Source organism: Cupressus sempervirens, chromosome 3 (assembly GCF_028749045.1).
Source record: "Cupressus sempervirens isolate cs-2001-9-10 chromosome 3, ASM2874904v1, whole genome shotgun sequence".
Classification (NCBI taxonomy): domain Eukaryota; kingdom Viridiplantae; phylum Streptophyta; class Pinopsida; order Cupressales; family Cupressaceae; genus Cupressus; species Cupressus sempervirens.
This window is the reverse complement of record NC_143120.1, coordinates 1,087,113,897-1,087,134,738: the sequence shown is the minus strand read 5'-3', so window position 1 is coordinate 1,087,134,738 and position 20,842 is coordinate 1,087,113,897. Positions and strand designations below refer to the sequence as shown.

The following is a 20,842-nucleotide window of genomic DNA, read 5'->3' as shown; positions in this document are numbered from 1 at the left end:
TCCCCTAGAGAAATGAACATGCTTAAAAAGTACAAAAGTTCAATGATAAATTGAGTAGACTACCATATCCAGTTATAAGCATAAAAAAACCACTATCAAGCCCTGGTTTTCTAACAAAAAAGACCCCTTCCTCATGGCCTCTATGCCAAATGACAGCTTTTAGGGGAAATTTACCCATAAAAAATATGCTTGCTGATTGCAATATTATTGCCAGTATGACGCAATGCATTGTGAGATTGCAATAAACTATGTAGTAGTCATAATCATACAAAATATATGAAGTTAGTTATATTAGTTTTTGGCATTTGCTTACCCAAAATCTAATTAAATTGGTAAACGGGACCTTAAAAGTTTACTGATATTTATTTTCCTAGATATCTATTGCATTCCATTTACCTTGAATAATCTTTCTAGCATTGCCCTTTCAAAGTCAACTATGTTTTAAATTGTAACGGGAAATAATGGAGAACTACATACATGTTCAATGGAAGAATGATATATGACCACAGGTTTAGATGCAGCCATTGAAATAATGAATATCCTTTTCAACTGTTACATTCAGATTTAGGGAAAACAAAGAAAAACAAACCCCATACATAAAAAGCTTATGCACTCCTTGCACATTGACTTCTAGTAATCATCTCATATGATGAAAATCAGACCTTGTCTCAAAGAAATGAATTGGGACACCTCTGGATAACAAGAGACTTCAGATGATGTTTCCTATTAGTTTCTAAATGTCTTCCAAATCCATCCATCAAACATTGGGAAATTTCTATAGAACACAACATTTCAGAGGACCTCAGATGGTATTTCCTGTTGAGTTCCATAACATGTGCATATCAAAAATCCCTCTTCCTTCCTTTCTAATCCAATCTTTGAGTTCATCAATAAACAAGCCAAATTAAGTTTGTGAAATGGGTGAACTGTGTTTCAGAACTCTTAAAAAAGCGGATACACACACAACAAAGGCATAGTTCACAACATTTCCTCCAATTGAGGCCAAACAATATGTTAAAACTTCTGTCCCTACTTTCTTGATAGTCGCTGCTAATAACTACCTACTGAATATAAGTGAAAACCACCACATGATGGAGGAAGTCATAAAAAATACTGATACAATTACATCAAAACCTATCACTTATCTTTTCTACAAATATGATGAAGTTTAAAGTAAAGAAAATAATAAACTAGAACATGTGCCAATGTGAAGAAAGAGCCTATGTGGTGACACCAATTGGTGAAAAAATTGTAAGCCTATGTGATTCCTAATTTGTGTCAGGCATAGGTACACACAAGAAATGAATCCAACCAGAATGATTACATATTATAATTTAGGAAATAAAGCCTTAAAATGTATTATCTATTAATTGGTAACGATATAAAGGGGACTAAAAACTTCACCTTTCTGCCGCTCGAACTGCAATCCTGCCAGCAACACTTCTCACCTTATTGGACTGTACATTCTCTGTTCCATCGGATGACTTTGGAATCCCAATAATTAGTTCATCTACCTCCTGCATTTACCAATCAAGATTCGTATTATATGCATACATTTAGATGGATCCTCCTTAGGACATGTTGGAATAAAGAATGTGTCAGGTATCTTACATAAATTAAGTAGAAGATGACAGTTTCAAATGCTTTTCTTGTTAGCATCTCCTCTATATGATGATATTAGACAGAAGTCAAACAACTCCTTAAGGATTTTTTACATAACGAATTTTCTTCTAAATAACACACTTACCAATAACTTTGGGAAAAGCAAAATTAAAAGTCATCCCATCCCATAGATAAATGTTCAAAAAATATTCTTAGATCCTGCAAGAATGGAAATAGCATTACCTCCTACTTCTGCATTATATGTTTGTCGTTCGGTGTTCATTTCTATTACATCCCTCTTTTTTATGTTATTATGCTACTTTATTTCACTTTGTCAGATGAACAAAGGTTAAATACTATAATGCTTACAATATTGTGGAAACGATGAATTTGACAATAGTCAAATGACCAAGATTCTGGACTTACATATGCCTTAATAAGTGAATCCGCACTTTATAGTTTAGCACATGTTTTGTATGTGTTCAATATTATAAGATGTCAGCTGACTACATTTCTTGTGTGCAAATGGATGTAGGTGCTTGATGTCCTTCGAGAAGGGAGTGGGAGCATCACCAAGTAGAACATATAACATATAAAGGATCACACTATCGTTTGAGTCTCTAGGTAAGTGCCACATCTAGGGCCTCTAACCTAATTATCTAGAATCCTTGAGTAAGTACCAAGTATAGGGTTTTGACCTAGTTTTGCAAAATAAGGGCTAGGTTCTATTATGTCAATCCTAGAGGGTCAATTAAACCATTAGATTTTTCTTTTTCTTACCATAAATGCTTAGGACATAATAGACTCAAATTTAATTAAGCTTTAATAAGAAATTGAGCATATGAATTGAGGCCACATCTTTTGAAATTAAGTTGATCTTTTATTTGTATTAAATTGACGATTTGATGCATACATAATTGTGCATGTATGTGAATTAAGAAATATCTGTGTGCGTACCTATTGATGTGAGTTTTGTTCCACTACAACATATAGAATCAAATACTTCGTATTTCATGATGAAACACCAAATCTCCAACTCTCTCTCGAATAAGGATGCTCATATGCTAAACAATGTATCTGGATTGTATGATCAAATGAGACAGCCTCAAGGTTCCTTCTTAATCGTGGAATTTCACTCAATTTTATGATGTGATATGTTGGCTTTCACAAAGGGATTTACGCTATTCTTTCAATATAACCTTGCATTGTTACTTACAATCAACAAGTACTACAGGTAAGACGTGCATGTTTTAAAATAAATCCTTGGCCAAGGTTGTCATGTCCCCTTTCTAGAGTGGACATCAAAGATGATAGAGTTGGCCTATCATTAGAGTCTCGTAGGCTGGTAGTAGTGTTTAGGGACTCAGTCAGGGTGCACAGTGTTTAGATCTGAAGTTTTAGATAGTAGGAGAGCAATTGAGAGCAGTTCCTTAATTGTAGGAGGAATTTCCTACATTTTAGGAGTTGGAGATGGATTACATTCTTGAGTCTCTATGAGATCATTCTATGGTTTCAGTTTTGGGAGATTCAGAGGCATTCCTATTTTTTAGGAGTACCCCTAATTTTGAGGAATGAGACTGTCAGTTATTTCAGATTATCCGGCATCAGTCACAGGAGGTGACAAGTTTAGTTTCACCTTGTAGAGGTGTTTTGGCTATCAGTTCGCTATTTGGGAAATATTTTAATATATTTAAATATTCTCCTAAGTTAGCATTTTAATAATTTAAATAAGGCTAAGTTATAGCCATTTTGGAGTAATAAGGGGTTTTTTGCCTCATTTGGATTGCTTATCCTTTGGTGTAATAGCTCGTTGGAAAGGTCTTGAACTTTTCTAAATATTCTCTTTTGACTCAGAGCATTTCGGTGAATGGATTTCTTTCTATTGGGAAAAAGGTCATTTTCTGGATACTTGACCACTTTAAAAATGAGAAATTTATTATTTCGTAACCCAATGCCACATGGAGACACTTTTAGGGTTTGAGCTAAGTTTGGTGGGTTATAAGGAGATAAAGACAAAGTTTGAAGGCATTATTGAGATATTACATTTTGGATTTGGGTCTTGGGCTCTGATTGAGCTTTCAGCATTTGGGACACCAAATCCACTTGCTTTGCCTGTTTGGGACGTAGTCCCCAAAACAGTGGTTTGGATTCTTAGCAATCAGAAGCATCTTGGAGATTGTGCATTGTTTCTTTAGGGGAACGTAGTATTGAGTCAGAGTTTTAGCTGGGGTTTGGACATTTTATCCATGTGTGGGCACTTTGCAGCTGTACGGCTGCGCCTGGCAGCCATATTCTTTCCCACATGCAACACTTGAAGAGCTGGAATCTGGCCGTAACTTCTTTCTGGGCTCATATTTCTCATTCACACCTTCAGGTTGGCTTTCTCCTTGGTTGTATTCATCTAGATACGATTATAAATCTTCATCTGGTTACTTATTAGGCGTATATTCAAGAAAATCTGCCTGAAGCGAATTTGTTTTAAATATATTTGGAATACATTTTCAGAACTGGTTCATGTTATTGTACTTCTGTTATTACTTATTGAAAATCATCAAAAATACAAAACAATCAAACTCTTCTACAACTTTTGTCTAGCTCTGCAAGAAAATTTTAATAAACAGGGAAAACAAATTTAAAAATATAAATTTACAGCAGATCAGCAGAAGAGATCCATCAGGGATCTTTCAAAGGTGGTGCATTGCTTAGCAAGCTTCTATCCATTCATATGACCGGCTACACCTCTTTGTCTGTAAGCTCATACTAAATAGTGTTGTGAGGTTTTCTCACCATCGCTCCATTGCAAGTGAGGACCCCCTCTTTTCCAAGTAGGTTTAGATGGTAGAGAAAGTTTGGCAACAGCTCGGAATTTCGCAAGGCTTCTCAAGGATCAAGTTGTCCAAAAACTGGAAAATTGACGAAATTTCGTTGAGTGTGAAAAAATTGGGAAAAAAATGGTGAAATTTTGCTAAGTGTAGAAAGTGAGAAATGAAAATAAAAAATTAAGCCAAAAATATAAAAAATTACCTACGTAAATCATAATGAAAGGGATAATAAAAAGAAAATTATCATTAAAATTAAAATCATATTTCCCCCTCTTTATGTTGACACTTGAAAGAGTGGATTCCACCTTCTCTAGTGGCAAGGTTGCCACATCAAGGAGTGGATTCCACCTTCTCAAGTGGCAAGGTTGCCACATCAAGGAGTGGATTCTACCTCTCCATGTAGCAACAATTCCATGTCAAGAAATGGATTCCACCTCCCTATGTGGCAAGGCTGCCATGTCAAGAAGTAGATTCCACCTCCCCATGTGGCAAAGGAAGAAGTTGAGCCTTATTTGACAAAGGGAATTAATTCTAAGGGTTTCATAAAGGCAGGACAAAGTAATGCAAAAAATGAGAGGAAGCCATAGCCAATCAGCTGGTCTCTAGATTAAACTATTGGGCCAAAATCAGAAGCCCAAGGACTAGTTTGGCCCATAGGAGGGAATTATGATGGGCTTTAATGATGCATGTGGCTCTTAGCTCTAGGATACAGCCCTAATCTATGAAGAATGGCCCCTATAATATGTGCTAAGTTTCCAAACCAGAATAATATGAAAGCGATATACAGAAAAGCATACGAACAGATGACTCCATTATTTACCCTGGGAAACCCCTCCTACTCGAGGGGAAAACCCAGCCACGCACAGAAAATAGTGCCTTTATTCAGTTCTCAAAAGAATTACAAGACTTCTTGCTTAAGATTGATGTCAACAATCATTCAATCAATCAACCTGCCTTTTATTTTATCCAAAACTCTCAGAGTTTCTAATAGAATCATTGAATTATTGAACACATACCTTCAATGCAATACAAAATATATATGAAATACTCAGACTACTACAGTTAGTGCGATAATAAAATATAACTCCACAACTTAGGAAAATAAAATAACAGACAAACTGTGGTAGCTCATATAGAGCTGAGAGGATGGAACACTCTTAGATACTCTTACGCTGCTAAACAGAACAACAGAACCACACAAGCTCCCTGATGAACTCAATGCATGCAAAATTCTCTGCACCCGATTATATATTGCAGTCTTGATGAACAATAATTATCAAAACAGCACATTCGCATCCTTGCTGTTTTCTTTTAAAACAACAGAATTCAATCTGAATGCCAAGGGACGCACAAGAGTTCTAAGTGAGAGCCATTACACGCCAAAAAGCAATTACATAAATGATCGCAAACTTTTATATAAAAAAACCAACAATGCTCAACACAAGAGGAAGAGGAAGATGCGATACCAGGTAGGAATCATAGCGATGCATTGACTCATAATATCATGTTACCATATTAATTCCAGTGAACAATAAGAGAGAAAACACGATGCCACACAATGAGTAGGAGAGGAAAGGAGCCAATGCCATCATGTCTACGTAAGCATAAGAAACCATCAACCACAGGCTCTATACAAAGGAAATGCTGATGGAACCTCTGCCAGCAAGGCAACCATGTGCCCTTGTGCCAAAACTTCACATGCAAGACACATGGCCATATGAATAGAGAAGTACTTCAATCACAATCTATACACAAGACAGAGTCTCCACTCTCTTTCAACAGCAACTGAGAATATAATAACAAAGAAAACAGGTATGAATGACTTCTCTTGTAGCTACCATAACGTTAACACTCCCTCTTAGCAAGAGAGAGATCATTCACATGCCATAGTGTGTCTCAACCTAACAAGCACAATGGAGCTGCAACCAAAACGAATGTCAACAAAACAAAATCTCACTGATTTTCTCAAAATAAAATGTTCTCTCAGCATAACAATATTCACCATAGCTACTCCTAAAGGGTGAATAAAAACTGTAAAACAAAGTCATGAAGTCACACACTGACTTCCACCATGGCTACTCCTAGAACTTAAAAGAAAACAAACGCAAGTACTCATCACAGAATCACTCAACGTGTCATAACATTCACCATAGCTACTCCTAGAGGGTGAACAAGCACAATTATGGAATTTCTTCCATGACATCCACCATGCCTATTCACAGAGGGTGGAACAAGGGCTTTCACCTCAAACTTCTCCCAAAGAATAATGCATTTCCTCTATGCCTACTCTCAAAGGGTGGAACGACAACTTCCACCTCAGACTTCTCCCAGAGAAGAGTACATATCCACCATGCCTAGTCGCAAACGGTGTATCCATCATACTTACCCTCTGAAGGTGGAACAAGGGATTTCACCTCAAATTTCTCTCATAGAGAAAACTCATTAACAATGTATTTCACGTTGAACTTCTCTCACAAAGAAGAACTCACTAACAAGGGATTTCATCTAACAACTTCGGCACCTTATGTTTTGTTGGTCAAGGTCAAGACAACAGTACTAGGAGACTATTGTTGACTTATTGGCCAACAAGAGTTAATTACATTCTTTGGTTGGTTTTTCTTCACAAACGATTATTTCAGATTGATGTGAGGGAGCTCAAGTATGGAGGTATGGTGGCCTAACGTGATGGAGGGTCTGAGAGGGATGAAGGATATTGTGACTTTAGGTTGGTGTTATCCTACTAGCTTGACAGTGGGTTATCAAGAAATAGTTTGGATTGATGAGTGAGTTTGGAGGCAGGAGGGTCTTCCAGTGATGATCAGGATGACACAGGAAAAGCTTGTTGTGATTCCAGGTTCAGTTCGGGACAGAGTACAGATCAAAGTATTCAGGCTATACAAGTATGATATGATGGCACCTTTGGCACCATTTGTTTTGCTGGTCAAGATCAAGACAACAGTACTAGGAGACTTTACATGTTGACTCGTTGGTTAGCGAGAGTTCATCACATTCCTCGGTTGATCTCCTTCACAAACATTTATTTTAGATTGATGCGATGGAGCTCGAATATGGAGGAATGGTGGCTTGGTGTGATGGCATTTCAGTTGTGATCAAAATGGCATAGCGTCAGTGTGGTGGTTCCTTCCTGAGGATGATTTAAGATCCTAGGATCATTCTTGATTCCACTTTAGATCAGTTTATTGGCTGTATATTGTATTGTCTTTGCTTGAGGACAAGCAATCTTTAGGGAGGGCATACTATAACGTCCCTGGTTTTACGCTTCCCTTAGTGTCAGTACCAGTTAGCAAAATTAACCTATTAGTAGGGCCATAAGCCAATGAGACAGATAGGGAACCCTTTCAGGGACTTGCGACGACTTATCGGGGCATGGAGAGCCTGTTTGACCAATCTTGGGCAGTCTCCTAGATTATGGGAGGAACCCTAAATTTTAGAGATGAACTGGGAGTTAGCAAGGACACACTAGGAGGCCTTCGGGATCAGCTCGAACACTTCTGGTACAGTTCTAATTTTTTTGCAGAGTTCCTATATTTTAGGACGTAATTGCCAGTTAGCTCACCATGGTCAAACCATATCAATGGACAGGAAGCTTCATACAGAATTCAAATCGGGGTCCAGATGAGCGAGCAACGAATAAATTGGAATTAATTTATTTCCTAAGTTGGTCTTAATAAAATAATAATATTACAATCACTTATTATATAATAAAGTCTATTAATATTGAGCCCAAGTCCATAAGCATTAAATTAACTTAAAAGGGGCCCAAGTTTGTAATGAATAATGACCGTCTAAAAAAACATTATTTTGAGTTAAAAAGGAGGGAAAAATCCCTAATTCGAAATTGCTCTTGGAGAGAAAATTGGAAAAACACAATATAAAGTTCTGGAGGTTGTTTTGGCATCCAAAAGTCAATTTTTAGACCAGCATTCTCAAGGAAAACTCTGTAAACAGTTTCCATCCATTTTCAGCCTCAGAGAACAAAAAATCTCTCAGAATTTTGAGGACCTGTGAAAGATCCCTGATAGATGCCCTTGCTGATCTGCTGTAGTTTTTAAATTAATAAACTATATTTTCCTGTGATTTCTTTGATGGTCTTTGAGAATAGACAGAAGTTGCAGAAGGTTTTGTTTTTGTTTTGTGTTTTTTGATAGTTTTCACAATAGTAATGAATAATGAACAATAAACATGAGAGGAGACTGAAAATAAATAAGAACATAGAGCCAAATCAAAATTGCTATAAATCGTACTAGGCAGATTTCTGATTTATAAAGCCAAATAATAAATCCAATGCAGTTCCAAGGAGCTTACATCCAACAATGATGCCAAACTGCTGCAAATGGCAGCCGTAAGACTGCAAGGAATCACGGCCCAGCTGAAAGAATCAATTTGTAACGCTGAAACCATAAATCTGCAACCTAAATCCACAATAAAGAATGGTGTACTCTATCCCTGATAGCAACGCACACTGTTTGAAGAATCCAATGCCAATAACTGCTAAGGGCTACGTCCCAACCAATCCAGAACCTGGGGTTTGCATCCCAGATGAAGAATTGCTCTCTCAGAGCCAATTCACAAAAACAAGTTTTCCAATATGCATAAGATAATAAGAAATTAGGTCTCCATCTCCTTATATCCCCTTCCAACTATAAATCGAACCCTAAAGGGAAATTACACTTTGCCCTTTAAATAAAATATAATAAAATAACATTTTCCCAATTAAAGTCGTCCATGCTATAAGAAAAACATTACTTTATTAAAATTCCATAGCTGAAGGCACCAAAAAGTCTACAGATAGTAAAAATCATGTATAATAATTCGAGACCTTTCCAACAAGCTATAACACATAGGTGTACCTGATCAACTGAAGCCAGCATCCCCTTATTACTCCAAAATGGTTATATTATTAACTTTATTTTAATTTATTTAATCACCAACTTAGGAAATATTTAAATATATTAAAATATTTCCCAAATGGTCCCAGAAGGCCTAAAATGAACAATCAAACATGAATCTAACTTTGTCACCTATCTGTGACTGATGCTGGACAAGACGGGTCAACTGGCAGTCCATCTCTAAAATCTAGGGATGCTCCTAAAAAGTAGGAGACAGCCCCAATCAACCAAAATTGAGTCCCAATGACTCTCCCCTACTGTGTGCACCTTTGAGAGAACTGTCACTGAACTGGGAGTTCCTACTAAAAAATAGGAATGCCTCCTAAAAAATAGGAGATGCACTCTAAGTCTCCAAAACATTCGCTGAGGTCTCCAAATGCCTCCTAGACCACTCCTAGTCAATCCCTACAAAATAAGAATCCCTCCTAAATCGTAGGAAACTGTTGTCTACTGCTCCAAACTACTTGGGAAGCTCATGCATGGCTCTCAAAGCCCTTGGGTTGGTTCCCTCTATGCTCTATTGGCCTATGGGAACCAGATAATAGACCAACCTTGCTAGAAATGTTGTCACTAAGGAAGGGCAGAAATTGGGGACATGACAACCTGCAGGTGTGAAACAACATCCAAGGGTTTCCCATAGAACAGATCAGACAGAGTTCATTAAAAAGGCACCAGATTTATATAAAGTTCCATCAGTATCAGCTCAGATCAGAAGGGAGAATAGTTTTATGTTGCAGAATAAAGCAAGAATTTGAAAAATTTATTATTTTTAGGCTCTGGAGTCGGTCATACTCCTCCAGGTTACATCAGAATCGACCCAGTTTGGTTGCAAACAATCAGTGATTTTTAGCAAATGGTTTTCAGATCTGAGCATTTCTGTAGTCAGCAGCACTATTACCAGTCAAAGAAAATTAGATGTTTTGATACCAACATCTAGGTGTTGAGGAATATTAGGAGTTGCTAGAAAAAAATATGTATCATTTCATTGCTTGGGATCAAACTATATTCACTTCTAGCTGTAACTGTAAATGCAAGGGAAGAAAAGGTCAGAGTACATGCTGCAGATCAGTATATTGGCATTGGAAAAGATACTGATTGTGGAGAACACAATGTGGCTTTTAATGACTTTTTTTAATTCTAATATCCTGGTAATACATCTGAACTTTGGTATTGAATAAATCAGATTTATTCTTCAAATTGCCATATGATATTTGTAATCGCTATTTTCAGAATTTTAGGATCTATAATTTCATTGCATTAAGTATTGTGCCAAAAAAAAAATTTGAGATTTTGGAAAAAACCCAAAAAAAAAAATCAGAAAATCTTATATGGTGGTCAAAGTCGGACTTGAAACATAACAATCACACTTGGCAGATTATACATCTGGAAGTGACCATTACATGTGACACTTCCTCACATTCAAAGGTATCCAATGGAGATAAATGTTGCGGATAATATGTTATTCTCAAAAGCCACAAAGGAAAGTGGTGACTCAATTCTTATGAAAGGTGGTGACCCTTTCACCATAATGTACAAAAAAAAAATCATTCCAAGTATTCAAGGATTTTATCTATCATCACTCACCGATACATCAACTCAGCACTTACTCAATCATCACTCCTCAATCTATGAATTACACATTCAATCAATTGTTATTCATCAAACATCAATAGGTAATCGAGCAAACAGACCTGCAATCAATTCTCCAACAATTCAATCAGTCTATCTTAATCATTCAACCATCAGTGGTCAAAGAAAGAGGGAGAAGTACAGACACTAATTATAAGAACAGATATATAACAATTTACATTTATCTGCAATTTCCAGTATTAGTATCTGATTTGTAATCGTGACATAGCATTTATGACTGCTCACCCCTAAGTGCATACAGATAATACTTGTAACTGCATTATTGATTACATTTAGATTTCTCGCTAATTCATTATCTATGATCAGGTCTAATATGGATATATGGAAATGTGACTAGAATGTGTATTCAACTGTTGTAACAAGCCGTGGTACTGGAAATGAGTAAGCCACAAGAGGGGAAATGGTGATGAGGACAGCTTCTAAGCATGCCACCTCATGTTGGACTAAGGAGCCTCGTGAGGCCAAAGGGGGACAAGGGAACTGCTTTTGGGATTAGGAGGGGCTTTCCAGGCATGCCCTATTGTATATTTCTGACCACATGGTGAACATATGCATTAGGATGCAAAATCATTGGAGACAGTAGAAGTGACAAGGATGATGGAAATGGTGATGGGACATTACACTAGATACACCACCTCATTTGTATGGCAAGGACCACATGAGGCCAAGAGGGATGGCATTACCACTCTTGAATCTAGGGTAGGCGTCTCTCAAGCACCCCATCAAATCTCCCTACCTTATTACTGTTAGAAATGGAGGTTTGGTTGGCACTTGGCACTGTTTATATGTTGTATTGATGACAACATATATTTATGTGATCATGACAAACAGAGATTCTGTATATCGCAAGGTGATTGATGGCACAACAAAGTTGGCATGTAACAGGTTAAGCTATGCGAGCTTAGATTGGTGTATCATCGTGAGTATAGATATCATATCTATGTTCATTGAATCTTATGTTGAGTTCTAGATGAGTTACAGTTCATTTGGTGAAGATTCGTAGCAAACCAAAGTTTACGAAATATTAGAGATGGTAGCGTACTTGTTGTATCTTATTAGCAAGGGGGAAGTAATGCCAGAGAGCTTGGTTCATGGTAGAAGACATGTTCGTGCAGTCATGTTTGTGATCGCAAGGCTTAGAGATTATTCTAGAATGGCCGCTGTTGCAAAACCTGCAATATATTTTACTGGCAGCCGATTGGGTTGAGGAAACGTGTTGGATATCGTTGGAAAATGTAATAATTTGATTGAAATGTGTCGGAGCATTAATGTAATATTTGTAATAATGCTTATGAAGGCATGTATGCCTTAGCATGGTCCTATGCAATTAAATGTACATTCAGGAAACTTCAATAGGCCGACCTAATTAAATATATGAGGGTATAAAGGAAAGTTGTTTTCCTCAGTTGGGATCAATAGCATCATCATATACATAATGTATGTGGTCAAATGATGGAAGCTTGAATGTTGGATGATCAGAGCAAAGTTGGGATTGAATTGGTTGATTGTATTAAACTCCAAATGTAGTATTTTGGTAAGTTGCAGATTAGTCAATTCAGTATTTTGGATATGTTATTCTGAAGTTTATTCTTCACAATTGCTGGAGCATTTAGGCAGTGGGTCTATTTGTTTTCTTATCAACCTTTAATAGGGTTAGAACCTCTAACAAGGGTTCAAGGTCTCCTAAATAGGGATTTGTCCTCTAACAAGGACAGATGTACTGTATGCGCTGTAATTTGACTCCTAACTAGGTCACATCCTTTCACGAGGGACTTATAAATTAGTACACTGTCTTGTGGATACCATCCCCACTGGGGTTTTCCCTCTAATCAAAGGTTTCCCTAGTCAACAAAGCATTGTATTGTGGTGTATGATTTGATTTTCGCTTCTTGTGCATCATTGTTTCAATTGTTAGAGTTGAAATTTATAAGTTTAAATTTAATTTTAATTTTTCACAACTGATTCACCACCCCCTTCCCTCGCCCCCCGTTGTGTGTGGACTTTACTTCTTAACAATTACTGCCATGACTGAGACAACTTAAATCTAATTTAAGCAATCTATTAATCTAATATACATTTATTTATAAAACAAGAATGTCTAATTATGAATTATGATTATAGCATATCCAAACTTGCTTGCAAGATACAAAAGGTATCCCTAAACCCTACTTGACCTTATTGTAAACTAGGGCAAACTTGAATACTAATAATTAGGGGGCATTAGAATTCATTAGTGGTACATCCCAAAATTATGACTTGAATTAGATAAGTTATAGCCATTGATATGATTAGTTAAAAACCATCATTTTCTTGATCATGTGAAAAGGGAAGTTATAGTTAACCGTTTATTCCATGTGAACATGGTTGTTAACAGTTATTATGTATAACTGCTTATTGATAATGGAAGTTAGTCGTTGCTTTGTTATATTACTTTTAATTGATGATGGTAGTTAATTGTTGTTACAATTATCTATGTTATATTCTAATATTGATTTAAAATGGAAGAACTTGTTATTATTGTGGAAATGTTGCACGAGTGGTTGCAGGAGCAGACGAAGGGGAGAAAGCATTGCTAAACGAGGTTCGAGGTATGGGGCACTATTCTAGTCCATTTGTTCGATCGCTAGGTATAACCCCTAACTACCTTGATAAGGATTTAGTGACTTCACAATAGAGTACACCACTGGACAGTCATGAGCTACTTGGGAAAACATATAAAAATATATATATATAACTAACATTATCAAAATTCATGTTCAAAACCATTACCTTTGTTATTCTGTGACGGCATCTCCATTTTTCTTTCGTCATCACACATATATATACTATTTTAATATCATGGTGGCATCACGCACACACACACACACGTGTGTGTGTGTGTGTGTGTGTGTGTGTGTGTGTGTGTGTGTGTGTGTGTATATGTGTGTGTATATGTATATATGTATGTATGGTGGCATGGTGGCATCATACATACATATATACATATACACACACATATATATACACACACATATACATATATATATACTATTTTAATATCATGGTGTCATGGTGGCATCATACATACGTATATAAATATACACAGACATACATACATATATATATATATATATATATATATATATATATATATATATATATATATATATATATATATATATATATATATATATATACGTATGTATGTATGATGCCACCATGATATTAAAATAGTATCTATAGTTTGTCCCAATTAATATATGTATAGATATATACATGTATATATATCAAGAGGATATGATGTTGAAACAAATCTTAATTCTCCAAACTACGCATATATATAGCTATACGTATTTTAAATAGGTGCGACCTTAGATATAATAATAACGTGATGGAATCATTTAAATATATATATATATATGATTTAAAAAGGAACCTTTTAAATAATTCAACTTATATTTCTCCATGTGAGACAACCAAGTACACTTGGGGCCACCTCTCTATTTTTTTTTTTAAAACTCGGTAACTTGAAACCGATGGTCTTGAAACTATTACCTTGAGCGAGCGGACAAGGAAAGGCCGTGGCTCATTTGAGCCATAGGGATATTATATATACATCACGGCACGTCTGATTTAGACGATGATCCTTACTTCTTTCTCAACAAATATTTCTTGATTTCAGACGCTGGCTTTTCCTCATTTCGCAACCCTTTTCATATCACAGCAAGAGTCGTTCTAAGCCAAGAGGTTGGAGCATCAACTAAACCTCCAAAGGAATACCAACCAGGTTATAAATTCTGTGTCCATGCACCCAATAGTGTACTCTTTATCAATGCATCAGATTTATATGATTATGTTTATACACCAGTTATGGTTCTATATCAATGCTCTTTGGTAATCTGATTTCAAGGTTATGATTTGTGTCTATGCACCCAATGATGTGCTCTGTATCAATGCATCGGGTTTTATGTTAACATATAAGCACCAGTATGTGCGTGCTCTATGTCAGTGCTCTTGTCCTTTCTGATTTCGAGTTCTCTGGAATCTGTTAATTCCAAATAAAGGTAGATGTACTAGATGCGTAAATGCTTGAGGTCTATATTCTTCTCTGTCTTACATCTGCTGTGAGTTCTGCTCTAAAGTCCTGATATTGTAAGAACTGAATTTATCATTGCACAAGTTGTACTCACGGTTTAACCTCCCATGGATAGAAATCCATGATAAATCAGAATGATCTATATACAAATGAAAGCTACTTTCTCCAAGGACTCACCCTGGCTGGAGTTGCCAACAAATGGGGGTGACAAGGAAGAAATCCCTGCGAGGGAAAGAAACAGAAAATCAGAACATCAATACATGATATTAAGATAAGTTTTATAACACATCCAAGTAAGCTCATGTTTGTCCAATATCTACTATGTTGTAAAGTCAAGCAGTGTTGATTGGGTATAGAAACCCATCTAAATCCTTGGCCAAAGTTGTTTAGAGGCATGGTTGTCTATTTTTTATCACAAGATGTCGGTGGTGCTAGTTAATCAGGCATACCCGCCTATTACTGAGCAAACATTCTAAATGCCGGTATGCTTGGATGGCTGAACCATGGTGCCCCAAGCCTGACCCCAGGGTAGGGAGGGTCTTTCTTGTTAAAATACTGTGTGGGGATTAATAAGGTCCGTGGTTGGGAGGTTAACCCTAAGTCAATGCTTCTCCTCTTACCAGAAAGCTGAGGCTTGCACAACATCTTTAAATACCTTAACTAGATTCTGTATGTCTTTCTTTTCTAGATTTTATCTTGCAAATTCATTTCTCATAATTAGTATATAATTCATGGAACATATGGAAATGACTTGGATTTTCTCTTGAGCTGTTATAGCAATCGGTTTGTTAGTTATTTCAGTTATGAAAGATTAATGCAGTTCCTTTCACATGAAGAGATTTTAAGTTGTACATAATAATTACTTTGGCAATATGGTTATGTGATTTAGTTTCCTAACTGCTTTAATTTCAGAATTTAGTATTTATTTTCAGTCTAGAAAACTGGTATGTTACAATTAGCATCCCCATATCTCATGACTATGAAGATGAGAGAGCGATGATAAAGGTTTTCATTTCACATCAGCCCAACAAAATGTCCCTTGATTGAAAATTCTTGTCACACACTTTATTGAGTAGATGCAGTCATCATGGTTGTTGCCACTGGAATGCATCTGATTTCTGAGTACAAAGGCGAGAAAAATGAGGTTTAAACAATGGTTTGACGTATGGGTTGCATGCAGACTCAAGTATCTGAATAACATATACTAAAGGAAATCAAAATAGTTCAAAAATTACAATCAGTTGATAAGCTGGTAAAGGAAGGATCTCCTTTCTTCAAGGACACAATGGAACTTCTACCCTATCTGAAATTGCAAGAATAGCAACTTGGATAAGCCATCCACTTCTCATTTAGTAAGAATGGAAGAACACTTCAAGGAAGAAATTAGAGTAATTGCCGTTGACTAAATAGCATTTATGCGAGCGAAAGCCTCTTCATTGACGATGTACAATCAAAATATACTCCAAGTACCTGGGACATCCATCAAAACAAAATGATGAGAGAAAAATTATTTGCATATTCTCTCCTAACTGCCCATGGCCCTGCATTTTAATTCAGCAGTCACATGAGACTAGAATAAGCGAAAAGGCAGTTTGCAGTCTTTGGGTTAAACTTGTATTTCTTCATCAAAGACATGTGGAAGATGAGAGGAAGCATTCCATCAAGAGTGGCACTCACGATAATGTTATGGAAGCGGAAGCATTAACCAGAAACAATATACTTACAGCACAAGTTAGATGCAAAGAAATAATATGAGAAATAAATGACAATAACAAGAGAAACGACAATACACAGAGATACATGGTAAAACCTTGACAATATGTCAAGGAAACATCCACGGGGCAAGTATTGCTATTCTTATTGCTTAGGAGAAACTCATTACATCTCCAACTTCACAGTTGCTGCTGCAATATTTCTATTCAGACATTATCTTATGCCTTCACAAAGAAGAAAGATATATGACCTCTTGAAGATAAGAGAAAAACTTCTCAACATAGAATAAAACTCAATTTATTCCTCAAAAACTTAAAGTTTCCTTTTGAAGATAATTAACTGTTCTTTTTCTGAAATAGAAAAAAAAAAGTTTTCACAATCTTGTTTTTTCTGCTTTTCTTCAATTGTTGCCATTATCTAACAGATAAGAGCTTCAGTCCATAAATAAGCTAATGTAAAGTTATTTTTTTATACCACCACTAAGGAACACTAATTCGGGGATTGAAAACATCCAGTTGGAAGCTCTTAGATTATTCACCCATTCATCTTACATCAACAGGGTGTACATACCCTAACCCTGTTCCTCCTCTATGAAGTACACATATTCACTATTAGGCATAAAAAAATGTTTCATAAGGCATTGACTAGGCAGACATAGGAAGATTTAATTCCAGTTATGCTAATACATTGTTCAAATGAAATGCTGCTGAATTTTAACCTTAAGACCAGGTTCCCAACTTAACTGACGATGCCAATTGCTGCAGAAGCATATGGTTAAGTCAAAGCAGCCTTCTATTTTATTTTTTCAAAAAGTGTAATAAACTTTCTGCGAAATAAATCAATGTATCTTACTAGATCAATTGGTTGGATTCAACCTTCCGACCAATCATCCTCTCTAAATTCAACTCGAAATACCAAATGAAAACCATCTGCTTACCTCGTTTTCGGCTATCTCTATGAGCCGACGCTCCAATGGTTCTCCTCGCATTTCCAAAACCTAAAGCCACCGATAAGTTCCAGTCACTAGAGAATTAATTCATTACCATTAGGAGTTCAAATCATTGGTAATGATGATAGATATGCATAGTTGATTACTATTAGGTATTTATATTGTTGCGAACGTTGAATTAAGCACAACGAGCAGAGTCTAGGATTTTAAAATTTGGGTTAGGCGTTACAGAAACGGGGCGAGGTACATAACCATTGCTGACGGCAACACCTGTTCTGGCTAGGCCCAGGTCTATGCCCAAGCTGAACCCTCTCCTCCCTGAACAGTTGTGCTTCATTCTGTATGAATTGCATTGGAGTTTCGGCTCGAGTTTCACTTGTTCCACTATTTTCACCTTCTTCTTGACCTCTTGTTTAATTGGTTCTATTATTTTCTTCTTCTGCTCCTTGGTACTGCTGGCTCTGCATCTCGCAACAAGTGTTGTCGTCTTCCTACCGCCGTTTTCAGGATTCCCCGATAAAAATGATGGTAAGGAGTAGCGCGAAAATAGAGAGTAATGGCAGCAAACTGCCATGGTTTTACAAATTCAGATCTTTTCCATGAATGTAAAAACTCGACATAGTAGGGGTTACAATTGAATTCAAATATTTAGAGCTGAATGGCACTTATAAATTCCTCCGCCCACCTGTTTGCACAAAATTTTCAGTTGCTTCAGACCATGGACGTGTTCAGGTTGCTACCTAAACTTTCTACGGGGATTGCTCAAGAAATTGAGAAAGATCTGATGAAGAAATTAGCGTTAACGTCTATGAGACCAAAGATTCTCTATGGGACATGTTATTTCATACAAAGTGTTTTTCTTTTTCGTTTTTTTTTTGCGGTGTTTTTTTTTTCAGAAAGAAAAAATAGTCTATGGAACGGTCCCTTTTTTTTTTTTTTTAATTGCAATTTTGTCTTGGGAAGAGAATAAAGACTAAAAATTATCTATAGGACAAGTTCTTTCATACAAAGACTTTTGCAATTATGTTTTGTTGTTTGTGAGTGTTCAACAATCTTAGTATTGAAAAGATCAATTGTCAAGAGAGTACTAAAATTGTGTCTAATGTTCTCAATACAACACATTCTAAGATGAAATATTTTTTCTTTTTTACTTTAAAAAAGTGCAAAACATATTCACTCTTTTCTTTCCAAGATTTTTTTTAGCAAACAGATTTTAAAACTAAATAAATATTTTGACTTCAACAAAACAAAATAAACAAAATCCAATATTTTTAGTTTGTCTCTTATAGGCTAGGAATTAATGTTTTAGGTCAATTGCATCTTCTTCTATTTTGGGAAGTCCTGCATGAATTTGCAGACATTTGTTATTTATTTTCATATAATATGGAGTATGTACATTTGGAAAATAGTATTTTTTAGTATGTTGTAAAATTAGTTGATTGGTTGATTGTGAATTTTCTTGTGGTTTATTTTAATTTTAAATATTTACAATTGTTGGGAAAAGGATTTTACATATTCTACATCCATAATCCATTTATTTGGCAGTGCAATGTTTTATATGTGATATTAATAGCTAACAAGATATTGGTGGCAAAGTTTAATTTGAAGAGATTTGTTTGAGCTCCCATATTTGCATGTCGATATGAACAAGTAACGTCTAAGCAAGAGGTGATAGAGGGTTTTCTAGGTATGATGATTTTTCATTTTTATTTTTGCTTTCATTGTTTGGTTTTTCTTTCCCATAAGTTGATGTTCATGAAATGGTTTATGTTTGATTATTGGTTTAGTTGTGACCCACCAAATATGTTCAAGCAATTGTAAAATTTGTTAATGGTGTCAGAAAATTATAGTTTAGAATTATTCGCAGAGATGATAACAAGATGGGTTTCATATCCTTATGTAATTATAGATTCTTATTCAATCTCTTGTGCAATTTTGGGTATGCATAATGGTTAGTTTGTGGCTCTTATATATTTTACTGTGAGTCAGACTTGTAGAAAATGGTTAGGATTTTGTCATTTTTTGTGTTTTTTTCTTATGTATTTGTTTGAAGTTGACCCAATGCTCATTTTTCTTATGGCTAGCTAAGTGTAATCGAGTATGATTAGGCACCCAATAGAGTGCAATTACAGATGTTTGTCCAAATAAGGTTTTGGTTTTAAAGTTTTTTTTTTGGTATTCTTCTACTATGTATTTGTTTAAACCTTACATAATGCTTGACTTATTTTGGGTCCATCATGGTTACATGTGACTTTCACAAGTTTGAAGTTTAAGTTGTGATTTTTTAAAAGTAGAGAAAATTTTATCAACGGTTGAGGTTTTTGTTTTTTGTGACTTTATAACCATTATTTAAGTATCTCAAAACTGAAAGAATTAGGGGTTCACCCCATTGCGCAGCAACAATGTTACAAGCTTGTGTTGATACAGGTTCATGGTTTGAGTCTCTAGTTTGCCTTCCTTGTGGGTGCTCGCATTCAAGATTGCAATTGGTGTTGTGCTACCATTGACTACTTCCCATTGGTGTTCCCACCCATCGCATGGGTTTTGCTCCTTCCCTAGGGTCCAGACTTGCCTTTCAAGGTACTTTTAGATCGCCTCAAGCCCTATCTATTGTTGTCGTAATTTCTGTGCTATTTCAGTGATGTTGTTTGGTGTCCTCAATAATTATTTGGAGTGATAAGGAGTTGGTTTGGAGTGATAAGGGTTGAAGTGATAAGGTGTTGGCATGATAAGGTGTTGGAGTGATAAGGGATGGAATGATAAGGAAATTATGGGATGATTTGGTTGTTGTTGGATTCTAATTGGTTGTTTGGTAGGTATGTATCTTGAGCTAGATATTCTAGAGGTATGATTGTTTGTGGAGTCTAGTGCTAGGAATAAAGGTGTTAATGCCTATTAAAAAACTAAAAGATTGTATGGTTCACCTGAGGAGATGGGATCCCCTAGATGTGGCCCTGGCATTGGTTCAAAGATTTTATGATTCGCCTAAGGGGATGGGGTCCCCTAGATGTGACCCCACTGGTTCAAAGATCCAGTCAAAAAGTGATTATCAATTTTAAAAAATTGAAAGAATTAGATTTAGTTTTTGTGTTTTAGGGTTTTAGGGTTTTTTGTTATATTT

The 20,842-nt window shown here is 36.0% G+C and overlaps 1 protein-coding gene across 2 annotated transcripts in view; it reads right to left on the bottom strand.

The window, feature by feature from the left end:
• The window catches only part of LOC149570555 (Polynucleotidyl transferase, ribonuclease H-like superfamily protein), a 67,553-nt gene extending 49,017 nt beyond the window's left edge, over window positions 1-18,536 (bottom strand). The window contains exons 1-4 of one of the 2 annotated variants that reach the window (XM_089823141.1): window positions 18,407-18,536; window positions 17,951-18,288; window positions 17,710-17,769; window positions 1,405-1,517 (exon numbers count right to left, since the gene is read on the bottom strand). In XM_089823141.1, coding sequence (XP_089679267.1) covers window positions 1,405-1,517; window positions 17,710-17,769; window positions 17,951-18,058 — 281 coding nt within the window. In that variant the 5' untranslated portion in view covers window positions 18,059-18,288; window positions 18,407-18,536. Of the gene's footprint in view, window positions 1-1,404; window positions 1,518-17,709; window positions 17,770-17,950 lie in introns of both variants that reach the window. The other variant, XM_089823140.1, reaches the window with a different exon arrangement.
• Between the last annotated feature and the right edge of the window lie 2,306 nt (window positions 18,537-20,842).